The following is an 11,259-nucleotide window of genomic DNA, read 5'->3' as shown; positions in this document are numbered from 1 at the left end:
GACTGACCCTTCCTTTCATCATTTACAGAAAATTCAGTTTGGTCCACCCTTAATTCTCAGGGACAAGACATTATCTGTTTAATATGAATCTGTTACTTTCCACGAGAAGTGGTAGAATTTGGAAATAGGTGGTTTGAAATGTTTAAATCTGCAAAGGAACTTATTTAGGTCCCTTCCTACATACACTATCTTAAAAAAAAAAAAGGCAAGAAAACTTAGCTTCTAAAGCACTTATTCTCTGCTTTATAATACGTGGACATATTTTCATTTTGGCTGGATGATACTAAGGACTGCTGAATAATAACCAGGGTTCTCTCCAATCAGTTCAGCATGCATCTCATCTCTGATCTCAAGGGCACTGATAATTAGTGCCTTATGTTAACATCTTCACTATGAACAGTTCAGGCATTTAGAAACAAGGTATCAATGGACTTTAACAGTTAATTTAATTCATTTTATAAATAAGCAACTGAGAATTTTGCTCCAAGTGGCTGCTAGTGTAGCCCATTCCATAAATGGCATTCTCCGAAGCATAAGGCACAATATGATACGAATGCAGCTCTTCGTAATAGAGAGACTGAGAACAGCATTCCTGTACCATAAACTTCAGCCGTTTTCTTGTATCAGAATAAGCAGTCTTATAACAGGGAGCTTCTTTAAAGTATTCATAGCTCTCTTTCTCCGTCTCTAGATGGATCTTCCTCAGCAAATTGTTAATTAACACAGACCTTCTTAAGTAGGTTTCTGGGTCTTCAAGAAATCTGAGCTTCTCCAGCGAAAGTTTAAGAATGCAAGTCCTGTCCTCAGGCAATATCAGGTGCTAAAAAGCAAATACAACCATCATTCAATCGACATTTTAGAAAAATGAAAACAAGAGCCTTTGCTTTTGACAAGACTCAAACAAAATTTAAAAGTATACCCTTACTTTTGGAAAATACCCATGGTAATCTTGATGTAAATCTTCTTCTTCTGCATATTTTCTCTTAAAGTAGGCTACTTTCGACGTTGTTAATGTATATGTTAATACTTTTGTTGGATAAGCTAAACAAAATAAAATAATTGGAGAAAAGTCAGATTTTAACTATAGCAAAAGAGTGTTTGAAAGAGCGTTTAAAAACAAAAGTTTTTTGTTTTACTATAGCAAAAGGGTGTTTAAAAGAGTATTTAAAAACAAAAGTTCTACTTGTCAAAGTAAACTAGTGACCCCAGAAACTAACATTCTCTCTTTACTTACTAAGCAACTTACTTACCAAGCAGTGAAGAAGTCCGTGGCAATTGTCCTGTGGCTAAGAAGCCTGTTTGCAGGCAAATGACACTATTCAGACCCAAAATATAGGTTCAAGGTTGGAGAATTATATTTATTTCCTTATGCAGCCCCTCAGAAACAAAGTGTTAGAATTATAATACATTCTTGAAGTGTTAGTAACTATGTCTGTCCAACTCTTTGCAATCCCATGGACTGTAGCCTGCCATGCTCCTCTGTCCATGGAATTCTCCAGGCAAGAATACTGGAATGGGTAGCCTTTCCCATCTCCAGGGGATCTTCCTGACCCAGGGATCTCTCACACTGCAAGCATATTCTTTATTGTGTGAGCCACCAGGAAAGCCCCTAATCCTCTACTTAATGTCATGCCATTTAATGTCAAAACATATCCACATTTGAAATTGATGCACAAAATGAATGGAAAGAGATGTTATTTTTCATCATGCTTTTCATTATACTGCTTCCCTAACAGAAGGCATTTAATGTTTCTCGGTTAACCAAATCTATGCAAAACGGTTGGTGACCCAATTATATACTTTAAAGAAATAATTGCATGTCTACAGACAAACCCTATTATATGGTCATGGTATAACCATCCTCATAACACCTGGCTTAGCATAGGTGAATCATAAGCAAACAGTTCAAATATCATACTGATTAGAAAACTTGACCTTGGCATAATTTTTAAAGTAAAAATGTTGTTTTCTCCTTTAATACACTATTGTTGAAAATCCTAACTTGTTTAGGGAAGGATGGTGTTCTGAAGGCCGATTTTCAGGTTTGGTTTAAAGAGAATTTTTAGTGTGTACACTAGGTGGTGCTCTTACCACGGAAAAGAGGCAAGTATAGCCTTGAAACCTAAAGATACACAGAAGGCGCTTCCCAGTGAAAGCACTGAATGAATTTAGAACAGAAATTGAATCCAGTTCAGTACTCATTGAACCTCAGTAGACCAGATCAGAAAAAAAATTTCTACTTAAGCATTATCAATTTTACCCTTAAACACACCTTTGAATATTTCTGGGTGTTGAGACCATTTGATTCACAAAATGAGTAGTTTATTAATGCGTTGGCCAAATAAATTCATGGTTAAGACATTTGATGTTTTTTCCCTGACATCTTGAATTTTTTAAATCTTAACTATTAAAAACATACTCTTTAAAAACATGACTCTTCTCAGTTTTTCCTCCTTTGGGGGGCATCTGTATAACATTTCCTGTGGCTTTTTGTAGCTGGGTGGTTTTCCTTAACCAGTAGAAAAATCTACCAAAAAAAAAAATCACACCTAAAACTTTCCAAATTTTCACTGGCACCGCTGTGGATTATAAACCCAAGAGAGTCTTAAAATAGAGTTGGCATGTTCTGTAAGGGAAATAAGAATTTTAAACCACTGGTGTGTCTGACCTAAAAAGAGATGAATGTGTAATGATCATTCACAACTGAAAAAGTCAGTACACAATTCCTGAGTTCAGTTAGCACATCTCAGTTTATATGAAATTTTCACAGATTTCAAGGTTAGAAAAAAAGGAAAACAATTATTTGTAATGAAAACATCAATGAACCTAGTTTTCTCAGGGGCTGTTTTTTTTAAGTTAACATTTTCTTAGGTGTATTTTTGAGCTTCCCCAGTGACTCAGATGGTAAAGAATCTGCCTGCAATGAGGGAGATCTAGGTTCAATCCCTGGAGAAGGAAATAGCTACCCACTCCAGTATTCTTGCCTGGAGAATCCCATGGGCAGAGGTGCCTGGCGGGCTACAGTCCGTGGGGATGCAAAGAGTCAGATACGACTGAGCTGCTAACACGCTAACACTAGGTGTATTTTTAAAGGACTGAATCCATAAGTAGGCGAAACTTTGGGTTATTCTGTGATAACAATTAATTATTACTTATTGCTTTTTTAAAATTTTTAAACTTTTTACTTTATATTAGAGTATAGCCTGTTAACAATATTGTGATAGTTTCAGGTGGACAGCAAAGGGACTTAGCCATGCATATACATCCATTCTTCCCCAAACTCCCCTTCCACCCAGGCTGTCACATAACGTTTAGTAGAGCTCCCTGTGCTATACAGTAGGACTTTGTTGGTTAACCATTTTAAATATAGCAGTGGGTACATGTTGGTTCCCAATTCCCTATCTCTTCCCCTCATTCTTCCCCTGGGCAACCACAAGAATTACTGATTTCTTTTAAGCCACTTAACCCGTTGATGCCATTATGGTTCTCAAAAGTTAGGAGGCATCAGAATTGTCTCTCTTAAAAACACAAATTGCTGGGTCCCACCCCCAGAACTTCTAATTCATTGTGTCTGGGCTAGGAGCAGAGAATTTCTATTTCTCACAAATTCCCAGGTAATGCTGAAGTTGCAGACTTGGGGACCGAATTTTGAAAGCCTCTATGTCATAGCATTAGGCAAGTGTAGTAGCACTACAACAGCAAGTTGAAAACAGAACCTTCAGCCCATCGACTGATTGCCTAATCGTGAGACTGCCAAGCAATTGACATGATTGATTTTTGTTGTTGTTATTGTGCCATTGGCTACATTGACTTAGAGGTTTTAGCTTTATGAGCAAAGCCAGACTCCATTTAAACTAGTAGTGAAAAATGAATGAGATCACTTTTCAACATAAATTCCTCGGTTCACATTAAGAAATATCAATGATTGACACTTATTAGCATTATAAACGACTGGACAGGTCACTAATTTTTTTTTTTTAACAAGGCTCGATGAATTACTATAGTGCAAGAAAGGGTGAGGAAAGATTTGGAAATATATATGTATATATATTCACATATATATTTGGAAGTAAACACATATTTATTTATTTTACAAAGTAATGTAATGTCTACAGCATTAACAGCCAAGTAAAGACCTTTTAGTGAATGACACAAGGCAGGGCAGGTGGCAGCTTAGAGAAACAAGTGTCAAATAAACCAAGTGATGATCTGGTAAAATACTTTTTATTTAACAACAAGACCAAAAAATATGTATGGTCCCAAGCAAGGTTCGTAAAGATTCTGTCTGCTGTATTCAGGCAGTTATCCTAAGACAGAGAACGTATTGGACCCTGGAAACACAGTGAATTCTCAGGGGTTTAGATTTGCGTCTCAGCTCTGTGGGCGACACACTTAGCCACTTAGTTTATTGCTCTTAAAAAATACCCCCATGGGTTGTTGAAATGCTGAAAAGCTTTCACAGCTGGTATCCATTCGACAATTACTTCCTTGCATGCTGTTTAGCTATTCGCAATGTTTTCGGCATCAAATTTTGGAGGATGCTTTTAGCCACTTTGAGGCTAAAATATATAGCAAACATAAGTTCCTACATCTGTTTTCTTGGCTGGATGAGAATTCAAAAAATTCGGAGCTGGGAACTATTTATTGACCACATGGTTCAGCCTCCATGATCTGCAGATGGGGAAACTGAGACCCAGAAAGGTTCAGTGGTTTTCAATTTGGTGTGTGTGGCTGAGTCTGGGTTTTGAAGCAGATGGAAGTGGTCCAGATCCACCACTTCTTAGCTGTGTGACCTTGAGAAACTTACATGAACGCTCCACAAATTTCATTTGTAAAGTGGGGATAGAAATAATACTGGCTCACCGGATCACTGAAATAATTCGTGGAAAGTGACTGGCATTATGCCCAGAATATAGTAAGCACTCAATCAATCCTAGTTCTTATTATGGCCAATAGGCACAGATCTATCCCAGAAGCAAATCCTAGCCTGGCCTCCTAGCTTTGACCCTAAGATTCTTTCTACCGCCCAGCCTCCTAGAGATACTAGATTATAATGAGAGACTTAAATCTGTGTTTGTGTGTGTGCATGCATGCTCAGCTGTGTCCAACTCTTTGCAACCCCATGGACTGTAGCTCACCAGGCTCCTCTGTCCATGGCATTCTCCAGGCAACAATACTGGAGTGGGTTGCCGTTTCCTCCTCCAGGGCATCTTCCTGACCCAGGGATAAAACTCAGGTCTACTGCATCTCCTGCATTGGCAGGTGGATTGTTTTCCACTGAACCAACTGGGAAGCCCCAGCTAGAGAGTTAAATGACTGCAAAAGTGTATTTCAAATGATCAAGATGAAAATAGCACAGATACTATAACAGCTCCAAGAAAATGTTTCTAGATATATTGTCACTGGTTATACATTTCAGGTGAAGGAAATATAACTGTTTTTTAAAATATCCAAATAGTCATTTGGAGAACTAAAGTTACTCTGAATTTCCAAATAAGTTTGGCTGTTATGACCCAGTAAACATATGTAAATCTATTTTTATAATTCTCCCATAACTAAAAAGCCCAACTCAATCCAGCCTGTTATTCAAATAAAGCGGATGAAATAGACAAGAAAAAGTAAAATGGCCTTATGTCTTCATCGTCCATGACCTGAACTCTGAGAACAGCATATAAATTATAAAACTGAATGAGGCTGAGCCTAAATTTATCTCTGAAAGTAAAATGGCTAAACTGACTTGAATATTCAAATTGTTTTTAATACTCTAACTTCTGGGTACATAAAATACCTGTGCCAACCTCAGTGTCTTTCCTAGTCTAAAACATCAACAAACAAATGAAAAGTCACAGAACAAAATGACCATCCTTGTCATTCGAGTTCTGACAGAACAATTTATACATATTTCTTTAAATAAATGTTTAAAATGTAATTACAAATGGTTGCTTAAATGCTCTTTCTTACTCTTCTGCTTCTGCCTCCAGACAACTGAAATCCCATTAGCGCACAAGTGATTTCATTTGGGGCACAGCCCACGGGCAGTACATTAAGGAAAAATCATCAGCAAATTAATTTACAAACACTTCAAGAGTACAGACGATCATAAAAGGACAACTCCTGTGATAGTAAAACCGTTCTTTGTCCAAGACTGTAAAATACCCAAGAAACAGTAAAGAAGTGATGAATTTAACATATCTTAATTTTGGTAAGGTTTTCATTTTCTACCCCACAATACTTTAATCAAAACAGAAATACCACAAAAACAGAGTTTAGACCATCCTATTGACTGTATGCATCTGTGTCCAAAGTCAAAGGAAGAGTTTGATCAATGGGGAAAATAAAGAGCTTCTAGTCAGATCAACAACCAATCCGTGATGTGGACAAACCACGTGACTCAGCTTCCAGTCTCTCAATGATTTCTCTTTGCCTAGCATTAGCCTGGCACTTGCTTTAAAAAAGTATGTATCCCTACATACCTACATAATGCTTTGCCAATGGCAAAGCTATTGAAATCCTTAAGTGCCATGGGCACACCTGTTTACAAAGAGCTACTCTACCTCTCAATGTTAGTTACATTCTGCAATCTTGCTCCATTGGCTACAGACACTTCAGCATGATCTTCTGGGGGCACTGGTTCTGATCCCAGTTCTACAATTTATTTTCTTAGTGACTTAGGATAAAGCATTTAATCTCAAAGAACCCTGAGTTTCCTCATTGATTCAGTTCAGTCACTCAGTCGTGTCTGACTCTTTGCAACCCCATGGACTTCAGCACACCAAGCTTCCCTGTCCATCATCAACTCCTGGAGCTTGCACAAACTCATGTCATCAAGTTGATGATGCCATCCAACCATCTCATCTTCTGTCATCCCCTTCTCCTCCTGCCTTCAATCTTTCCCAGGATCAGGGTCTTTTCCAATGAGTCAGTTCTCACTGATTAAGTGAGGCCAAATATCAAAATCATTCAGTTGTGTGTGGATTAAATGAGATGTTTGAAAAGCACTGATAGCCTGTCATACATCCACATATTTTCTGCTCAATATTACATATTACTATTGCAGTGGCATCATTTTTGAAGCCATATATGTGAGTGTACACATGCCACTCAGCAGCACTGTGTTGTATGGAGGACATCTGTCCTCTCTTTAGTGTTAAGCAGAGGATGCATGAAACATCCGTGAGTGGATACAGGAAGACAGACAGGTGCCATATGCAAGGCTGTAATGCTACATCTTCTGTAGACCTTTAGCTTTGCTGATGCTTAGCAATATCCCATCAATTTTCTCCCTCATAACCTCTTGCCTGTCACCTTTCTGGATAATATGTTCTAGAGGAGCAGAAATCATTGCCAGTTTTTAGCTGTGAATCAATGGAGCAACCTGTTCCTTCAGAAGTATCTTCCACCCCAGGCACATGATTGACCCTACTGGCAGTTTAAAATTACCAACAAGTTGCAGCTTCTGGAAAACTTTCCTAGGAACTTCCAAGGGATACTGACAGCCAGGGAGTTACAGATTTTTTTCAAGAAACTAGCAGCATAAAAGAGAGCCCCACGCACAGATATGTAATATTAAATAAAAGACCATTTGATGTTCCACACGCCTACCTTGTTTCACTGGTGATGGTCTTGGAACCAAAGAGAACATCTTTAAATGGATAGGATCATCCAGGTAACCATATTTACCTTTGATACTGCACTGAAGCCTACATAAGGAGATCTGGCCCTACTAATGAGAGAGACCTAGTGCAGCAGGTTCCTGGGGCAAGTTTTGTGACTTATCACCCCTCGGAAGTGCATTCCTTATTTTGAAGGATGAGGCTCCCTTACACTCTACCTTTTACCTTAGAACGTGGGAATGAATCAGAAAGAAACCTGGCAAAGCAGCCACATCGACAGGTGGAGGTGACAAGAAATATCAGCAATGTCTAGGGAAATGCTCTACTTCCTTAGGTACCCCAGTCTGTTGCTCAAAGAGAAGGGTTTTAAATCCCTGCTATGTGTATGGAAGTAGCCTTTTTTTTTTTTTTTTTTTGAAGTATAGTTGATTTATAATGTTAGTTTCAAAGCAAATCTACTATACATAAATATATATCCAGTCTTTCTTTTAGATTATTTTTCCATGCAGATCACTAGAGTATTGAGTAGATTTTCCAGTGCTACACAGGAGGTCCATGTTAGTTATCTATTTTATATGTAGTAGTGTGTCTATGTTAATCCCAATCTTTCGATTTATCCCCCCTTATATCCTGATAACCAAAAGTTTATGTTCTACATCTGTAACTCTGTTTCCATTTTATAGGTAAGTTAACTGGTACCACTTTTTATACTCCATATATAATATGATATTTGTTTTTCTCTGTCTGACTTACTTCACTCAGTTTGACAATCTCTAGGTCCATCCGTGTTGCCACAAATGGCATCATTTCATTCTTTTCTAAGGCTGAGTAATATTCCATTGTATATATGCACCTGCTGCTGCTGCTGTTATTCAGACACTAAGTCATGCCCAACTTTTTGTACCCCATGGACTATAGCCCACCAGGCTCCATGGGGTTCTCCAGGCAAGAAGACTGGAGTGGGTTGTCATTTCCTTCTTCAGGGGATCTTCCTAACCCAGGGATTGAACCCAGGGATCAAACCCATTTCTCCTGCATTGCAGGTAGGCTCTTTTACTACTGAGACACCCAGGAAGAATATATGTACCACATCTTTGCTTCCATGTCCTCTTGGCTATTATAAATAGTGCTAAGGTATCACCTTACACTAGTAAGAATGGCCATAATACAAAAAGAAAAAAAAATCTACGAACAATAAATGCTGGAGAGGGTGTGGAGAAAAGGGAACCCTCTCACACTGTTGATGGGAATGTAAACTGAACAGTCATATAGAAAATAGTACGAAGATTCCTTAAAAAACTAAAAATGCAGCTACCATATGATCCAGTTATCCCACTCCTGGGCATATATCCAAATTTGAAAAGATTTACTTAATTTTACAAATTTACTTAATTTGAAAAGATCCATGCACCCCAATGTTCAAAGCAGTAGTCTTTTCAAAAGTACCTCTTTTATAACACCGTCATTTTCTTCCACTTTGATACTACCATCAAGTTTGGGTATATCACCAAAAACATTAAGCCAGATATCCAGAAGTGTTGTAGAAAAACATAAATTAGAAATAATCATTAACTTTACTCACTAAAATAGAGTCATTCCTCAATATCAGGGCACTGGTTCCAGGGCCCCCACAGATACCCAAATCTATAGATGCTCAGGTCCCTCATATAAACTTGTACAGTTGGCCCTCATATTTGTGGGTTCCATGCCCTTGAACATCTTGCTCTGAAGTTGGCTAATTCTCTGCCCTCACTCATAACTGCCTCACTTATGTCACCACCTGGAGATGTTGTGGTGATAAAATGTTCTTTATTCACAGGGCACCTTTATTCTAAAGAGTAATAGATACTTCTTTAAATTATGTTGTGTTCAACTCATGCATACCACTTAGTAGATGTCTTATCCCCCACATAAGATATTGAGCCATAAAGTGGTAAAATAAGGCTCCAGGTTTCTTAGTCCTGATTCTCTTTGCAACGTCCCCAACTTTTCTTCATATCTTAACCCATGCCCCCTTTTAATAAACATTTTTAAAGTATTCTGATACACCACATGGAGGGGATTTTCCAGGTTCCCTACCCCACCTCCCCTCTTGATTATCACTAATATTTAGAAGATTCATATATTTCTACCTACCAGGAAGATTTATTTTTTTTTTTTTTGCATTTTACTTTCTATAATTTATAGCATGAGAAAAGGTTTAATTTTTTCTAAGAATAGTTACATTACAATACTGAACATAACACTAGCAGATCCTTTGTTAATATCCTACCATTCCTATTGAGAATTATGGCAGCAAACTAGATAACTGCTTTTAGCCTGTTAAATTTAATTATGAAAAATTAAAAAATAGTTGTGTTAGACTAAAAAGTGGAAACATTAATGCAATGTATTGAGACTATCTAGATAGACAGCTTATTAAAAATAAGATGGAAAGCAGTGAGTGCTGACAAAACTGAGCTCCTCCCAATATCTAAAGGTGTACTTCTTCAGTTTTCATACTGCACAGTTATGGTAAATTTGCCCCTGCTTCTGAAATCATTATATAGGCTTTTCCTGGGGTTCTGAAGCATATTGCTTTGACAGATACAACAATCTGAACCAGTCGTGCCTTGGCTCTAGAGCCATTGTTGGTATGGGATGTTGGTATTTTGACAGTGAAAGCCAGCTGGCATGAGTCCTCAGTGGAAAGCCCAGATGTAGAGGCAGTGGCCTCGGCATCTTAAACCTTTCAACATTTCTCCATGTTTCAAAGCATCTTCTAAATCCCACGAAAGTAACATGACATAAAACTGAATGCAGAATGATGTTCATGAACACCTAAAAACTTCCAAATAGAGTACTGGATGAAAAATTGAAACTAGAACTTGATTTCAGTTATAACTTGCTTGATCTCAGCCTTAAGTCTTAGTATACTCCTAAGCCTTAAGTATACTCCTCTCTATAAGACATGATATGTTCAAGTACAGCTGGTCTTCCCATTGACAAGAGTGACTAGTTACACTGGCTAATTACAAACTTGTGAAATATTTTTTCATGCTCTTAGAATCTACTAATGTCTCTAGGATTAAATACTTAGGTTATAATGATTTGTTTTCATTTATTTAAAACACCATGATAATATTTTATGGTGAATGACTTTAAATAGATATGGTCATCAAGATTGCACAGTAAATATTCTGCACATTATACATTCATGATAGAATCAAAATTAAAATTTAAGAACTCCTTTCACTTGACCTTTTGATTATAACAGTGGTTTCAATGAAAGAGCAGACTCATTCACATAAATTGAAGGGCCCTGAATGATTTTAAACTTCTATGCATATTAAATAGGGATAGGATGTATATAAATTACTAATGCAAAGGCTAATAATGCATATACATGAGCCAATACTTATAGTTGCTTTACTCAAACTTTCCTCAGATTGATAGCATGACTAGAACTCTATATGCATCTCATGTCAGCTGACAGTAAATCTTATTGGTCTCTGGATTTGTTTCTCACCATAAAATGTAGTAATTATGGTGGAGGAAGGAAAACAGGTGGATGGTGCTAAAGACTAATGAAACAAGCATTTCGGGACTCAAGCAGTCATCTTTAGTGCTTAAAATTATTAAGCTACAGATATTTCAATAAGTGATC

General features: G+C 37.5%; 1 protein-coding gene across 1 annotated transcript in view; it reads right to left on the bottom strand.

The window, feature by feature from the left end:
• Positions 1-11,259, bottom strand: part of SYT16 (synaptotagmin 16) — a 330,623-nt gene continuing 319,364 nt past the window's right edge. Inside the window, exons 9-10 of the mRNA XM_055538272.1 lie at positions 926-1,041; positions 1-820 (exon numbers count right to left, since the gene is read on the bottom strand). Coding sequence (XP_055394247.1) covers positions 446-820; positions 926-1,041 — 491 coding nt within the window. The 3' untranslated portion in view covers positions 1-445. The remainder of the gene's footprint in view (positions 821-925; positions 1,042-11,259) is intronic.

The sequence above is a fragment of the Bubalus kerabau genome, chromosome 10, assembly GCF_029407905.1.
Source record: "Bubalus kerabau isolate K-KA32 ecotype Philippines breed swamp buffalo chromosome 10, PCC_UOA_SB_1v2, whole genome shotgun sequence".
Lineage (NCBI taxonomy): Eukaryota > Metazoa > Chordata > Mammalia > Artiodactyla > Bovidae > Bubalus > Bubalus kerabau.
This window is presented reverse-complemented; position numbering and strand designations above follow the sequence as displayed.